At 41.9% G+C, this 17,739-nt stretch overlaps 1 protein-coding gene across 3 annotated transcripts in view; it reads right to left on the bottom strand.

The window, feature by feature from the left end:
- Positions 1–229: 229 nt before the first annotated feature.
- LOC147034991 (protein FAM184A-like) overlaps positions 230–17,739 on the bottom strand; it is a 142,720-nt gene continuing 125,210 nt past the window's right edge. For 2 of the 3 annotated variants that reach the window (XM_085892149.1, XM_085892130.1), the window contains 5 exons: positions 11,550–11,696; positions 5,857–5,974; positions 5,641–5,745; positions 1,099–1,283; positions 230–741 (listed from right to left, as the gene is read on the bottom strand). In XM_085892149.1, coding sequence (XP_085748275.1) covers positions 696–741; positions 1,099–1,283; positions 5,641–5,745; positions 5,857–5,974; positions 11,550–11,696 — 601 coding nt within the window. In that variant the 3' untranslated portion in view covers positions 230–695. The remainder of the gene's footprint in view (positions 742–1,098; positions 1,284–5,640; positions 5,746–5,856; positions 5,975–11,549; positions 11,697–17,739) is intronic. The other variant, XM_085892138.1, reaches the window with a different exon arrangement.

Consider the following 17,739-nt stretch of genomic DNA (forward strand, 5'->3'; position numbering starts at 1 on the left):
TGTGAAAAATGAACCAAAATACAAATATGAACTGAGAATTGGTACTCTCATTGTGTAGAATGAACCAAGGAACTGATTTGAACCGAGAATCAGTACTTTAATTGTGTAAAATGAACCAAGGGACCAATATGAAATGAGGATTGTTTCATTGTGTGAAATGAACCAAGGTTCTAATATAAACTGAGGATCAGGACTTTAATTGAGTAAAATGAACCAAGGTACAAATATGAACCAAGAATCGGTACTTTAATTGTGTAAAATGAACCAAGGAACTGATTTGAACTGATAATCGGAACTTTAATTGTGCAAAATGAACCACGGTACCAATATGAAAAGAGTACATGCTGCGATATCTTTGCTGTTAAGAAATATGATTTATTTTGAGCTCTTTCAGCCAGAGCAACAATAAAAGGCTTCCTTTTTATTTATCTTACTATCATGGTTTGTTTACCATGGGTTTCCAGCTAATTTTATTGTTATTAGTCAAGGAAAATAAAATACCAAGTGTTATTTTTGGCTCAATGAAATCAATCTTCAGGATATTGCATGCCAGATTATTTTCAACATGTAGTTTAAAAAGCAAACCACTCACACCAACATCATTGTCGAAAAAAAATTGAAATAACATTTGGTGCGACAGATGCAGGTGTGCAATGTGGAGACAGGGGATCACACTGACGATGGATGAGAAGTTGTCATTTCCCGTTGAGACAAGGCAGGCCCGAGGATTCAGATCGATCCCTGTCATACAGAATGACATTATTAAAAATACTGCACAACATTCTCAAATTACAAATGTCACCTGCTTTTATTATATAAATAAATAAATAAATAAATCGCAACCGTGTCCAAAGGAAGTGGTTCAGTATGGCATTTTTAATATGAAATAGGCGAATCCTAGAAACGAACGAAACCCTTTAGAACCCTGTAGAATTAAACGCATTGGGGTGGACAGGTTCTTCTTCATTTTTGACGGACAGACGGACAGACAGACAGAAGGAAAAAGCCAAATATGGAAGCGGCTTCACTGCTTAAAAATAAAATGGGAGGGGTGAGGGGGACTCTGCATCTGATACAACAGTAACAGTGCTTCAATACCTCAACTGCTTCTTGTTTTTGGACGGCGGTGTCATGCTGAAAATCCGATCGCAGAGTGAAAATCTCTGGTTGTGTTGCATTGTTCCACTTAATGGTGGCAGGAGGCGACCTCTCCTCCCAATTGGCAGCGAGTTGGATTTAGGTACATTTATGAAGTATGCACCTCCATTCTTGCAATCTCCCTTCTGTGTGAAAGTGTGATGGCAGGCAGAAAGGGGTGTAATGTTCAAATTAAAAAAAAAAAAAAAACCATCTTGTAGATTTTAGAACATAATAAATAGAGATGTCACTCACACTGTGGAAAACAGATTCCTGGCAATAATCAAGGAATTCTCACTGTAATTCACGGACCAGTGTTTGTGTGTGTGTTTGTTTGTCGTGCTACTTCTCCTACAGTTCTGGATCGATTACATCCTGACTTGCTACATAGGATCAGCATGACCCCAATTAATATATAGGGATGTTTTTTTTAATCATTGCTGGTGGTCTTGGGAGGAGGATGCAAATTCTCAATGTAAATGTGGAATGTATCGTGTAGCACTGCCTCCAGGTAGGAGAGGGTATTACAAGTCTCCACCATTTACAGTGCAGTATTCCTGTCCTGACATTTTTCAGTGCAGTGAGGCATTTTTAATTATCAGCAGTAGGAATGCTTTTGCTTCATGCACATAACTTCATGGGTTTTATGTTTTTATTATGGGGAGTGATTGAAGCAGCTGTCAGTTGGCTATACACCATCCAAATAAAGGTCAGGTCAAGTCAGGAGCATGTGCTGGAGAATGCATTGCTGCATCTACTTTTCGCGGATACTCCAGGGGCCTCTGTCTGGCTATCCCCCAGGCAGATGCCTGGCCCATCCCCATTTCCTTGAGATGATGATCAACCTGCTGCAACCACGAGGCATGTGGTCAGCCCATTGGCTTCCTCCACTCACAAAGCTCCCTCACTGATAGAATATGGTGAGCAGGATCAGCATCAGGAGAACGAGCCATATGTCCATACAGCCGCAGCCATCGCTCACAGACCATGCATGTAACTAATCTAATTTGAGTCACTCTCAGCAACCGCTCATTGGACACAAGTCCGAACAGCGAGAGCCAAGGATTCTCTGAAGAGACCTGGGACCAAAGGAATTAAGACCGTCTCAGATCCCTGGTCAGAGTCCAAGTCTTACATCCGCAGAGCAAGAATGGAAGCACCAAGGACTTGAAGATTCAGACTTTTGTTCTCCTGCACAGGTACGGGCAGCGCCACACCCCATGATCCAGTGAATCCATGACTCCCCAGGCCTGACCCAGACGTCTGTTGACCTCTGACTCACAGCCAGCAGAGACATGAATGTAACTGCCAAGGTAAGTGAATCACTCCACAACCTCAACATCCTCACCACAAACAGGTACAGACAGGACAGCAGTATCAAAGATGACATTGAAAGCCTGGATCTTAGTTTTGACCCAGGAAATCTGTAATCCCAGTGGCCCTGACTCCTCAGACAGCACCGCAAGGGCCCCCAAAAGGCTATGCAGAGTCTCCGCAAAGATGTATCATCTGTGAAATTAAGGTCGGAGATCTTGACATTCCCAAACGATGCACCGCAGCTTGATCTCTGAGATCCTCTCCAGAATCCAGTCCATACAAGTGCTGAAAAGTGTGGGGGGCCAGTACACACCCCTGACAAAATCCAGGAACAACTGGAAATAAGTCAGAGATGGTATCACCACATCTCACAGCACTCTCAGTCCCAGAGTATTGTTCAGACATCAGATTGATCAGTTTTGGTGGCACCCCACGAAGACCAAGAAGCCTCCAGAGGGCATCCCAATTCACGGAATTGATCACTTTACAGAGATCATCATAGGCTGCAGGCAGCCCCTGCTAAAACTCTCGTCTGTATTCTGTAAGGACCCAAAGAGCAAGGATATGGTCAATCGTTGACCTCTTTGGTGTAAAGCCTGAGTACTCCGGGCGCCAGTGCTCAAGCAGATGGTGGCGAACCCTATCAAGAAATATCCAAGGAAAGACCTTGCCTGGCACAAAGAGCAGCGTCACCACTCAACTACAAGTCAGTAGTTGTTGCAGTCCTGGAAATCACCCTTCCCTTTCCAGAGAGAGACAACAAGGCCCCACTTCCAGTTAGTTGAGATGATGCCTGTGTTCCAAGCAGAGCACAGAACTGCATGCAACAACATGAGTGCAGCATTTCCACCAGCCTTGAGAAGTCCAGCACGGATGCCACAGATCTCAGGGACTTTAACCACATTTCAACCGGTTCACTGCAGCCTGTGTTTCCATAAACGAAGGCGTACTCCTCTGTCAAGAGCCCACCACCCTCTCTTCTAAATGCAGCACACCAAGGGATGGGCTTGGAGGAACGCAATGCACGGATTCCCCTGTAAGCAGAACGAGAATCACTTGACCAAAGGTGATGCTTCACCCCTTCACAGATTCCTCGCACATAGGCCTCCTTGTCCACCCTCAGCGCACATACAGTTTTATGCCTCAACTCCCTAAACAGCAGAGCTCTGCCATTAAGCCGAGCCCTGCAACTCTGTCAATGTTATCCAGTGTCCCATGAGAGACAACCTTCTTCTTCACCCGACAGTGAGTTCAAAGACGTCTACCAGCAACATCAAGGATGGCGGTCTTGAAGGCACTCCATAACTCTTCAAGATTCTCCAAAGCACCAACACAACCCAAATCCACATTCAGTCTGTTCGCAAACTTCTCAGCTACTCTATCATCCTTGAGTTTGCCAACATCCAGCCTAGGCTGGGATGGTACCATTCTCCCAGATTTAAGCTGCAACTTCAGAGTTGCTACAACAAGCCTCTGGTCAGTATTGAGGAACTGAGCACTCTGGCAGACCTTACAATTCTGGAGCATCCTTCGACGACAATCAACGAGCACATGGTCAATCTCTTTGGCCACACCATCAGCGTTGGAATACCAAATCTAGCGATGAGCCTGTGGGCGCTGATACCATGAACCAGTCACCCAAAGTCCATGACTTCTTGCAAAGTAAAACTACGTAGTGCGATTCTGGTTCACAGTTCCAGATTCATGGGGACCTACACATGTCTGATAATCAGCCCTATCAGATCCAGTCGATGCAATGAAATCCCCCAAGACTAGCAGAGTATCTTCCCTGTGGCACTGATCAACCACTGACTCGAGGGTGGCATAGAATGCATCCTTCACAGTGAGATCACTCGCCTCATTCAGAGCATTGACAGAGACCAGGGAAACGACACCCAATGAGTGACAAATTTCTCATCCCATAATACGTCATTGACCAGTGTTACCTCAATTATCATTGGAGTCGGCTTATTGGACACAGCTTCAGCAACTCTTTGAGCATGGTAACCATCAGAGCAACTATATCAATAGTAGGTGTAACTACCCGCCATGATCTCGCCACTATCTGGTCTCCGAACCTCAGAGAGTGCTGCAATACCGATGTTCAAATGCTTGAGCTCATGTCATAACAGAGACAGGTGATCATTCTCTCTTCAGGATAGGACATTTCAGGCATCCACCCGAAGGGACCGCCTCAGGTTAACCAAAGGAGACTGCCGTCTGGTGGTCGACACCTCAGCATCACTCTGCCACACACCATCGCAATCTGACCCAGGAAGTTTACCCCATGCTTTTCCTCCGAGCAAGGAATGGGGGTCCTGAAGGCTTTTACCAAATCCCATCATCTGTCGAGCTGCCCTGCGAAGGGCAGCAGCACAGGAGCTACTTCCACAGATTGGTTTTACTTTGTGTCAGAAGAAAATAAAGACTAGCCTATGTCCTCCATTTTCGTGGTGATTATTGATATTTCTGTATGATTCATACCACAAGTAAATTTGATAAATAAATTAGTTTTACATTTTTAAATTCACTAACAAGATGTGGGTGGCACTACCTTTTTAATATGTGGACCTTTGGAATCGATACCAAATTGTCGTGAGGGCATTGAAGAGTAAACCATAAAGTGAGGAGGAGTACCACACTTATGCTGGAATAAACGGAGCAGGTAGTTGACCTCCTACTCAAAGTCATTAATTAGCTGGATGAGTTATTATTGACAATGAAGTCAGAAGAACGTGTTGCATGCTTGGAACAAATATTCCTGTCCTCAAGTGAACCTTGTTATCATTCCCGAATTAATTATTCCTGGCAAGAATACAATTAAAGAGCTCGGACAGACAATGAATGGTTGCAATCCTGTGCCTCCAGAGCCCTAATTCTCCCCAGAACGGCCTCGTTTTTAAGATGCCTAAAATGCAAATTAATAATGCAAGCAAATTATTCAAATTATTCAAATAATGCAAACAAATTCAAACCAGCTCACTTAGATTTGAATCCACAACCTCTGGACTATCAGTGCAATTGATCTTAGCACTACCAAGCACCATCTCCCCTTTAAGATGAGCTCGTTTTAACTCAGCTCTTGACAATACTATAAAGCCAAAGAAGAATTCATTGGACATTTGTAACAGTGCAAGCCAACATGGGCAAATACTCATGTATAAAAATGAAATAAAACCGATATACCTTTTGAAGAGGATTTACAATGCCAACCTTAGGATTAGCATTGAATATCTTGTTGTAATTAACTTCACGATTTGCAAGCTCGAGTTCGTAATACTTCTTGTCTTCCTAGAAGGAGGATCATCCATGTTGGCATGATGCAAGACAAAACCTTTTGATCAGGAATTATTATTATTATTATTTTTTTTTTTTACAAAGTTCACACAATGCAACTCATACCATAAGACTCCTGATGAGGTGCTCTTGCTCTACAAGCAAATCCTGAAGGTCAGAGATTCGCTCTCGATCTTCTGGCCATGGTTTCCACTGCTTTAACGCCTTCTGTGCCTCCAGAAGTCTGAACACAGCAGTTGTCATTTGCACTTTTTGTTTTGTGGTGCAAAAAGGAAAAGGGATTTTTTTTTAATCCAGTAAGCAAAATATGTACGAGGGTCGGGACAAAAATATTGCCTCTTATTTTTCAGTTCACAACGAGAGTGTCGTAGGAAAGCTACGCAAGATCGTAATGAAAGGTTTGAATCTCACACCCATTATAAATTGAGTGGCACTGTGATCAGTCACGTCACAACATCACACCATGCTTTCAAAATGACTGCCACACTAAATGTGCATACGAAGCAGAGAACAGTTATTGAATCTCTTACCGTGGAAGAGGTTCCTCCAGTGGATGTTCATAGGTATTTAAATAATGTATTCATAGGCATTAAAAGTAGGCAGCCCCAACATTCAGCAATAAAAAAAATAAAAAGAAAAGAAGAAACTCCTTTGAAGTAAGTGAATGAAAATGGGAGTGGTTATGGGAACTTGTATTTTGACTCGTACAATTGTGCGATTTCTTTCTTTCTGGAAGAATCGTAGAAACACAGATACAGGCTGTTTCTGCAGGTTGGAACTGACACACAAGTCAATTCCCCCTGCTGGGTGGAAGTACCTGCACATTACACACCTGATATAAATATTTCATCAAGTATTTAAGAAACATGCGACTTTCCTCTCAACCATGGCTGCATTGATGTGAGCACCATTAGACATTGGGCAAAGCGTTTCAAGAGTGGGGAAACCGATATCGACAACGAGCCTTGAAGTTGTCGGCCTGCAACTTCATCGACATCGCAAAACAAGGGTGATGCGCTCATGAAACAGGATCACCACGTTACAACACTGGAGTTGCTTGAGGCAGTGGGTATTGGAAAACCAGCAATCATAAGCATCATACAGGAACTCGCATGCTTCAAGATGTGTGTGCAGTGGGATCTAAGAATGTTGAAGGGAGAGCACAAAGAAAATCAGAAGTTTATCTCAATGGAACTCTTCAAATTATCCGAAGCCGGAAGTGAGGAATATCTAGTGGGCATAATTACAGCCGATTAGACATGGGTTCATCATTGTGACCCTGAAATCGAGCCACAGTTTGTGGAGTGGCACCATAAGAATCACCAGCAAATTGAGACATTAATGAAACTGAAATGCCACATAAGAAGAGCTCACCCTAACCAAGACATGAAAGAGGTGCTTCTCCTTCATGCCAGCACCTGGCTTCACTCCAGGTTGCACACACAGGAGGCAATCATAGCCTTGGGATGGACTGTCCTCCTACATCCTGCTTGTAGTCTGGATCTTGCACCTTCAGATTACCAACTCTTTCACCCACTGAAGGATGGATTATGTGGGGTACACTTTGAGGATAACAATGTCGTAATGAAGAAGTTTCATGAATGGTTCCGATGTTGTGAAGAGTTTTACCATGCCGGTACGTAGCACCTGGTTCAATTTTGGGAAAAGTGCATTGCAGTTGGTTGCGACTATGTGGAAAAAAAATCTTCATATTTGCCACATTTAGTGAGATTGTCATTGTAATTATAATTATATTTCGTGAGAAATAAAATAAGAGGCATTATTTTCATACCGACTCAATTAGAAAGTTCTCTTCTTCAAAGCAAAAGTGGCTGTATATTCAAAATATATATTCTTCATATTCTATTGTTTACATGGTGACTTAACACATTCCAAGGTGCACAAATAAGCATGTATGCATTTTAAGCCATTCAGAATCAAGTCAGTTGAAAATTAAAAATTATATAAATGAGATTATCAGGTTATAATATGGAGATTACTGTTCAGTTACAAGACTGAAACATGTCATTTAAATTAAATTTTGCAATAGTGCAAAGCACAATAATTGAAATGATTATAATGAATCATCCGAGTGGATAATTTAGACACATTAGATGAAAGTGTTATTCATTTTGTGAAGCCTTTTTAAGGCAGCAGTGTGGATTTGGATATTGATTAAACAGTGATGCGGGGTTCAAGGAGGAGCTCGTACATACGAGTATAATCACATGCAAGACAAGAACACGAGGAGATGCCAGTTTACTTTTACATGAATAAAATTTCATTTGGAAACGATGGATTTATCAATGCAGTGTACATAGGACATCAATCTTCTGTCCCCAAATAGAAAAGTTAAACAGGTTAAGACACATCAATCACAGGTTTATAGCTCAGAGCTTTGGCTTTACAGCTCACACAATAAATATAGAAGCATAAATATAGAAACTTTACAGAGCGTCATCAGTGCTGCCATAATGTCACGTGTCTTTTTGCAAAGGTTATGCTGGGTCGTATTTCCGCTGTTTTCCAAGCAGTCAGTCAGGGCAGGAATTTGTGATTTGTTTGGGATGCCGGCAATTGATTACTCGACTACTGTTTGCAAAAAGACTCCGTCGGATCATTAACGTCCACCAATGCCCCCAGTGCTGGCAGATGGGTCCCTGAGCCCAACATTTGAAACGCCAGGATGAATTTAGAGCTGGTTTGAAATTTAAACTCAAGAGTAAACAACTCAAAGGTGAGTGTACATAAGTCCAAACTATCCTGCCAGCCACAATATTCAGCAACTAAAAATAAGAGGAACAAGAAACTTATTTTCAGTCATTGAATGAAAATGGGAGTGGTGATGTGAACTTGTATTTTGACTCGCACAATTGAACGATTTCTTTCTTTCTTTCTTAAAGAATCGTAGAAATACGGATAAAGGTTGTTGGTGCAGGTTGGAGCCGACACACAACTCGATTCTCCCTGCTGGGTGAAAGCACATGCACACCTTAAATAAATATTGCATCAAGTACTGAAGAAACATGTGACTTTCTTCTCAGCCATGGCTGCACCTTGAATTAGTCATACAATCGATGCGATTTTGATGAGCATTGAATATCTTAAAATTAACTTCTCTATTAACTTGTAATTAAGTATTAGTTTAAAAATACAATGATCTCATTGACCATGCAAGACAACTGATATAAAATAGATCAATAATGCAGATTTCATTGTTAAGTTATCAGTACAATCTTTTGTTATTTGGTTTATATTTTGAAAGCTCATATAAAATGTTATGAAAGGTAGTTTAAAATTTTTTATTTCAGTTTACCTTGTCCACAAATGATGGTCAACTTAGAAACCTGGGAAGGGGGAGAAAGCATTGCAAGAATAGAGGGTGCAAGACCAGAAAGAGGTGGGAGAAGACCGAGACCACTGACCTGTCTGTGATGGCAAAGCCCATGGACACAGCTTCATCATGAGAGATTCCAATAATCTTGAAGGCCTTGGTTTCCATAGCATCAGATGAGCAAGATGTTAGTCAGGGGAGCCAGCCAAGAGGGGAGAGCAGTACTCCATCAAGCTGCGGATGAAGGCATTGTCAGTGGTTAAAAGTTCAGGAGTACCAAGGAAGGACTTTCTATGATGGAGCATGCCTAGTCAGTGGCTCGCTTTGGCGGCCAACTTTGAAATGTGCCTTGCCAAAGAAAGATCATGGCTGACAGTGAGACCCAGGAGTTTGAATGACTGAAATTCCTCAAGAGATTGTAAAGAGAGGAGAAACCTGGGGTGGGGCGGGGGTGGGGGGTTGTCAGACGGTCCTTTCGGAGATAGTGAGAGTGTGAGATTTGTCAGGATTGAAAGACATATTCCATGTGTTTGAGCAGCTTGTGATTTTTTTCAAGGTCTGAAGAGAGGGAAGATAGGGAAGATGCTGAAAAGCCTGCCTGTCTGAAGGATGAGGGATGTCAGGGCAGGGGGTGGAGTCAACAACAAATAGATAAAGAGGATTTTCCAGAGAATTAGAGATATCATTGATGAAAATCAGGAATAGGACTGGGCCCAGAACACTGCCTTGGGGCACTCCAAGTTGACAGGGAGAGGAGATGAAAGAATTCCATTGAGAGCTACATGTTGGCTATGAGAATAGAGGAAGACAGTAAGCCATGTGTTGCATTGTCCTTGGATGCCATAGGCAGACAGTTTGGAGAGCAAGGCAGGATGCCAGACTGTATCAAAAGCATGAGATATGTCCAGAGAGATGGCTCTGATCTCATGTCTCACATTAAGGGTCTCCATCCATTGATGGGTGAGTCAAAGCAAAGGGCAGAGAGAGGATGTGCAAGAGCAGCAGTGCAGTTTTTTTTTAGGACACGTGAGCTGCTGTCCTCTGGTCCAGTTGTAGAATCAGAGTCAAGCATTGGAAAAACCTTCTCCTCCTAGGGAGGAAAAGACACAGAGTGCAGAAGCAGTTGGGTATGACCTGGAAGGGTGGGTGCCAAGAGTGAGGGGTTGGTGGACACAAGATTTGGAAGCAAATGCAGAATCGGCCTTCTCATGAGTGGAGTTGGCTGTGGTGCAATTTGAAGAGACGGAAGGTATGGAAGGGGAGCACACTCCAGAAACAGGCTGAAGAAGGTGCCACCAGGTTTTAGAGGAGGGAGACAAGTTTGAGTGTTCAGTCGAGGTTGGATAGATGTTGTTTTCTGACTCTCCTGAGAGTGGACACACACCAGTTGTGGACTTTTCAAATGCACTGAGATTGCCTTCAGTTGAATTTGCCTTCCAGAAAGAGAAGGGAGATTCTCCCTTCTCTAGAATTGCAAGTTGAAATGCTAGAATCTTCATTGGATCTCAAGAAAATGGCAAGCAGAGCTTGGTAAGTGGTTTCCTGGCAATTTCCTCACTTCTTCGGGTCAATGTAGGCACCAAATAAGTTACGATGCCAAGTGATTAATTGAGGTTCCAAGGGCAGATTTGTCGCGTAGTAGTAATTTGGGGAAATGTATACATGCCTGTAACATTTGTTTATACTGCTGAATCACCATTGCTTGTTTTCCTGCCATTTCTTGCCTGTATAACAACAACTTGTTTTCCCACCATTTCCTACTTAAAATGTAATTGCTTGTTCTCATGACATTTTCTACCTCGCTTGTTTTAATTAAACCCATGAAGTATACAGAAATATGTCTTGACTTGTTTTGTTTGGGTTTGGTCATGATATAGCACTCCTGGTGGTAATTAGCCCATGTGATTGAATGGTATCTGATAGGCAATAAGGTACGGTGCATAATGTTGGTTCGCTGAAGCCTGCCAGTCTGAAGGATGAGGAATGTCAGGGCAGGGGGTGGAGTGAACAACAAATAGATAAAAAGGATTTTCCAGAGAATTAGAGATATCATTGATGAAGATAAGAAAAAGGACTGGGCCCAGAACACTGCCTTGGGGAACTCCAGTAGATGGGGAACCGTCGGCACGGTTCCCCATCTACTGTCGTAATTTCACAGGTACGGTAAACTGACACTGGATACGAGGATCCGACCAGAGGTGAGTGTTGTAGATGGCGTCCGTGGTCTTTTATTGAAGGGTCGACCTTTATGAGTGAGTCAAGCCGACGACCGTTACTTTGGCGTCAGGATCAGGACACAGTGGCCATTATATGGGTAATTGATTCTGTAAATAATTAATAGACAGAACGATGATCGATTCTGTGAATAATGAATTGACGGAATGGTTAATGCTCAAAATCACAGAATTTTATGAATACCATACTATGCAAGCCATCATGTTTCCAAGGTGCATTTGGGCCTTACTCGTTCTCCAAAGTCGAAATCTTCTCCTTGAGAAGGTCCTCAGCTGCATTGTACTCATGCAACAGGTTCTGATTTTCATGTACGTGGTCTGCAGTCATTTGCTGCCGCTCGCTCTCCAACCTTTGCTTCATTTCCTCAATGCAATTCCTGAATTGTTTCATTCATAATGCACCCAAAGATATTGAAATATGCAAGGAAAGGAGTGGTATCTCAGAGTTGGTACAATATCTTTCAATATCCTTCAAAAGTTATGACAAAAGAGTTACTTCATTATCTTTCATAAGAGTATGCTTTTGCCAAATCTAAAAAAGCTCGCAATATAAGTTGGGTGTGCATGTCTGGGAATAATTTATACTTTTTCAAACAGTGATTTTATTAACAGCAATTTGAAATGCTAGAATCTTCATTGGATCTCAAGAAAATGGCAAGCAGAGCTTGGTGCCAGACTGTACCAAAGGTAATACAAATGAATCAAAGCTTTGTAAGGGTAGTCACACTTGGCTTCATAATATGAGGAAGAGAAAAGGATGAGGCATGGGACCTCCAGAGAACTATTGTAACAAATAATATCAGGTGGTAAAGCCAGCTTATTCATCTGAAAGAATACTTGCTTCTGATATTGCACTCTCAGGACAGCAAAAGAACAACAGTATGAAGTTACATTTCATTCCTTCAGCAGCCAACTATAAATACAGAAACTGATGTTAGTACACTGCCAAATAACTATCCTATGCTTTTCCAGCTCAACAGTACAGTGGGAATGGCAGTACAGAGTGGGTGAAATGGGAACTACCTGGCCTGGCCTGCCAAAACAAAGACTGTAAATTAGCAAAATGCAAAGCACATAGTTAATGAAACAAATGTTATTTTTTATCATATGTAAACAACTAAACAACTGTATATCAACATCATATATAAAGTATAAATCAATCAATCAGTTTCATGAATCGCCTTTCATAGAGAAGGAAAACTTCTTGCTGAGTGCTATCGGTGGGCTTACCGTTCTGATGGGTGGTTTATGCTTCAACATCACGCACAGATGGAAAACGAGGGGGAGGATAGCAGACGATGCTAGGGCTAAGAAGGATTCATGATACAACATCAAGGTTCATGAAGGAGCCAAACAACAGAGGATAAATGGGTTCTGACTGACACAAGAGAGCAAGCGTTGATGGACATACAACCGACTACTACATTCCCACATTCCAGTGGAGTCAGCTGCAGACAGTTTTTGGCCCAAGTCTTTGACCGATTGGCTAGCCGCTAATGCTACCAGATGGGACACTCATCTTAACATCCATCCAAGGGATAGCACACTTTGTTATGTAATTATATGTCTGCAAAGCACCAAACCAAAGCTGGTGAAGAATCAAATCCAGGCTTGACATTTCAAAGGTAAGTTCACGACTTTTGCACCATCTTGTCTGACCCTCTTTGTTATCACCATAACATTTGGGGAACTGTTCGACATAATTCGGAGTTATATGGTAGAAGGTAAAGATAATTTTCTGAGGGGAGAGGGGGGAGGGGAGAGGAAAAGAGAGAGAGAGAGGGAAAGAGAGAGAGAGGGAGAGAGATCATGATCGTGAATGAAAAAGTACAGAATTTGGCCCATGATGATATTTGCCTGATGGAGGAAGTTAAACCAGCCAGGTAGAGTGCTTGGAAAACATAGCTGGATGCCAGACTGCATCAAACGCACATGATATGAGGGACATTCAAAAAGATTTATGAATGAGACACTTGCAATAGTCCAAGATATACCATTTAAAAAAAAATACATAAGTATATAATTAGTAATAAATGAGACATTTTTATCAGTAGCCCTCAGCTGCTTGTGTCAGGCACCATGGCAGTGAAGAAGTGTGGAGTGGCTATAACACTCATTGGAGGATCTGCCAGCTCAATTGAGGGTACCGGTGGTCATCTCTTCCGCAATCGTAACCACGATTTTCATGAATGTCGATGATTCCTCTCTCGAGTGCTGAATAACTATCCTATACTTGGTGGTACAGTACCTCCTCTCGTGTAAATTGAGCACTTGAAGTTTTTGGTTAGTGCTGCAGATCACCTGACCAGGGGCAGCAGTTAGACAAAGCCAATTCTATGTCTTAAAAAAATAATTAAGTAACCCGTGTATGTGCGTCTGAAGCCTTCCAGTCAATATCCATTGGCAGGACAGTTCGCCTGACTCCACCCACAATTGTGATTTGGAAAATTATACACCCGTCATGTTGGTGCTATGGCAAACCTTCACGTATTATATGTCGCATTTTACTTCTGATATTAACCTTTTTTTGGTTAATGACAGTTATATTCATATATATATATATATATATATATATATATATATATATATATATATATATATATATATATATATATATATATATATGTATATATATTAAATATTTTTTACCTTACATTGAAATAAAAATAAACCTCTGCAGAAGCGGTTGAACTTGGTGGTATTTTCTTCTTCCTCCTCATTCTGAATGGCTGAATGCCTAAAAATGAAAAGGCTGAATGCCTAAAATCTATGTTTGCTTCGAAATCTTGTGTCCCAAACCCATCACTTTCTGTACCACCTTATGCAGTTGCACCCAGCTGTCCCTGGACTCTGCATCCTTTTCTCCTGACAAGGTGGAGAGCTTACTGTCAAACCTCGACTCAGATTCTGCAACCGGTCCAGACGGCATCAGTCCACGTGTCCTAAAAACCTGCTCTACTGCTCTTGCTCACCCTCTCTCTGTTCTACTCACCAAATCATTTGCTCAAGGCCATCTGCCATCTGATTGGAAATCAGCAAACATTACTACTGTGCATAAAAAGGTGCAATATCAGATCCCTGCAACCACAGACCAATCAGCCTTCTCCCGATTATCAGCAAGGTTATGGAATCCATCATTGCTTCAGACATTAAATCCTTCCTCTTCTCCAATGGCTTGATTTGCCATCATCAATTTGGATTCAGACCAGGTCACTCTACCCACGACATGCTGCTTTTGCTCTCCCAACAATGGATGGAGCTCCCCAATGCCAGACATGAAATCAGAGCAATCTCCTCAGACATATTACGTGCTTTTGATGTGGTCCATCACCCTGCCCTGCTCACCAAACTCTCTTCTTATGATATCCAAGGAGATCTCCATTTATGACTCGCAGACTTCCTCTCCTGTCACAGCCAACGCATGGCCCTAAATGGAGTTCTCTCATCCCCTCTTCCTGTCCAGGCTGTAGTTCCTCAAAGCAGTGTTCTGGGTCATGTTCTTTTTCTGGTTTTCATCAATGATCTCTTCGACTCTGGAAAATCCTCTTTGCTGATGACTCCACCCTCTGCCGTACCATATGTCATCCCTCAGATCAGCAAGTCACAGCCTCTTCACTCTCTGCAGACCTGGTTAAAATCACAAGCTGGTCTAACATGTGGAACATGTCTTTCAAATCCTGACAAATCTCATCAATCCTCTTGAAGAACTCCTTTCCTTCAAGCTTCTGGGTCTCATTATCTGCCATGATCTTTCCTGGGAAAGCCACATTTCCAAGCTGGCCTCCAAAGCCAGTCACCGACTGGGCATCCTCCGTCGTGCAAGGTCCTTCCTTGGCACACCTGCTCTCCTGACCACATACAAAGCCTTCTGCTCTCCCTTCTGGGCTGGTGCTCCCGCCTCTCACCTTTCTCGGCTCTCTCGGTCTCCACGCTGTGGAAACCAAGGCATTTGGGATCATTCGTATCTCCCACGATGAGAAGGAATCTTCCTTTGAGATGTTTTGCCAAGCCTTTACTGCAGTCATTTTCAGTTGTTTGTTTTGGGGGGTTTCTGACTTTAGTCCCCTCTTCAGCAAGGTAGATGCATGCTTCATTGGATTTAAGTGAGGAGATTGACTTGGCCAGTCTAAAACCTTCTACTTTTTCCCCCTGACTAATTCCTTGGTTGCATTGGCAGTGTGTTTTTGATAATTGTCTTCCTGCAAGGTGAAGTGCTGCTCAATGAGTTTGGGGGCATTTTCTTGTACATAGGCAGACAAAATGTTTCTATACACTTCCGAATTCATTCTGCTGCTGTCATCATTAGTTACCTATATTAATAAACATGAGTGAGCCAGTTCCAGAAGCAGCCACGGAAGGCCAAGCAATGACACTACCTCCACCATGCTTCACAAATGAGACAGTATGCTTTGAATCAAATGCAGTTCCTTCCTTACTGCATTCTTTCACCTCTCCATCAATTTGGTAAAGGTTTATCTTGGTCTCATCTGTCCATAAAACTTTGTTCCAGAACTCTACTGGCTCACCTCTGCACTTCTTGGCAAATTCTAATCTGCCCTTTCTATTTTTGGTGCTGATGAGTGGTTTGCATCTTGCGGTGTAGCCTTTGTAATCCTGATGTTTAAGTCTTCCATGAATGGTAGATTGTTATACTTTCACCCCTGCACTCTGGAGGTTGTTGGTGATGTCACTGACAGGTGTTTTAGGGTTTTTCTTCATAGCTCTGATGATTTTTCTGTCATCAACTGCAGTAGTATTCCTCGGCAAACATGGCCGTTATCTCTTGATAAGTACAATAGTGGTTCCTTTCATTTTCAAGATATTCCAAATTGTTGTATTTGCTCTGTCCAATTTTTGTGCTCTGGTTTTAATTGAATTCTCCTCTTCTTCCGGCTTCCAAGTTGCTTGCTTTTCTTTCATAGGCAGTTCTCTGGTCTTCATGTGCCTCCTGACTCCAAAGGAAGACTCCCAAGGCAAAAGCAAAGGCTAAAACCAAGATGAAGCATTCACAGCTCTTTTATGTGTGAACAATCAACGCACCAAGAAACACCTGAGCAACACGAAAAACCTGTCAATCATTTGTTCCAATACTTATGTTTACCAAAAATGGGAGGACTGAACATAAAAAGTGCTATTATTCTACAATGGTAAAACATGTATGCATAAAAATACCAAAAATTAAAAGCTGACCTTCTGTACTCGTGCCTCATCTTCATCTTTTGATTTCAAATCCAAATTTCTTAAGTATATAGCAATAATAACAAATTTGACTTCACTGGTCCAATACTTATGGGGGGGGGGGGGGCACTGCATATAGTTTTTAGCAATGTCATTCTATGTTGAGAACCACATTAAAAATTATCGGATCCAGATTCGGATCTGTATCTTCACCAAAATCGAATTGTTTCCTCCTTGTCACACACCCAACCTATCCACCAAATTTCATCAAATCTGTCCACAACCTTTTGAGATATCCTGCTCACAGACAAACAGACAGACAGGTGCCAAAACATAACCTCGATCCACCTTCGCTGGTGGAGTTAGAAAGAAGACCATCCACAAATCAAATACTGTTCCTCTGGGAATGCATAGCAGGGGGTTGTGGGTTACAACACATTTAAATATATCTGAAATTTGTGGTTGGATCTTCATTAAAATGAATTACTTTTGTTCATTTTGACTGCAATGAGAACAAATATGTATGCTCTTCATCAAATGCATTGACATTTGTAAAGTACAGGATTATGAGTACAATAAATTTATGGCAGGGGTGCATGGGGGGAATTCATCTTTAGTCCAAACTACAATGATGGATGTCGTTATTTGATGGTGAAAGCATTTACAGAGTCGTGCAGTGAATTTGTGTCACTGCATCCGAGAGTAAAATTTAAACCTTTTGTTTTGCGGCAATTAGTAAAAGAACTATTTCATAAAATATCTTGACGTTTTTGTGGTTTCAACCCCTATTTATTACAATTATTGCAAGATAGAGGTAAGGACTCCCAGAGTTATGCAGTCTCCATTGTCTATTTTCTCTTTCATCTTTGTCCGATGTTCAGTTGTCTTGTGGGTACACAAGCAAAATGCACCTGTGGTAATTCTATCCTGAATATGGTTGCCCCAATGCCCCTTTTATCATTCTTTGATAAAGTTGAAAAGAAAACGTACAGTCACGAGACACATTGACTTGCATACTTTGTAAAAAAAAACGTTTTTTAAATTTATAGGCACATGGGGAAAAGGACTGTTTGAATATCTCATGGTAGTGAACTTGCATCTTAAAAAGCCAAATTTCACGAGAGCTTTGAAGGATGAGAGTCAAATTAAAACTACTTTCTTTGCTCGCACACCCAGATTTCTGTCTCCAACATCCCAGGTTTCTGCAGAGCACACACAATCTGCCAGTAACCCAATTTTAGT

This window comes from Eptatretus burgeri, chromosome 1, assembly GCF_056783735.1.
Source record: "Eptatretus burgeri isolate ZD-2024b chromosome 1, Ebu_testis_v1, whole genome shotgun sequence".
Classification (NCBI taxonomy): domain Eukaryota; kingdom Metazoa; phylum Chordata; class Myxini; order Myxiniformes; family Myxinidae; genus Eptatretus; species Eptatretus burgeri.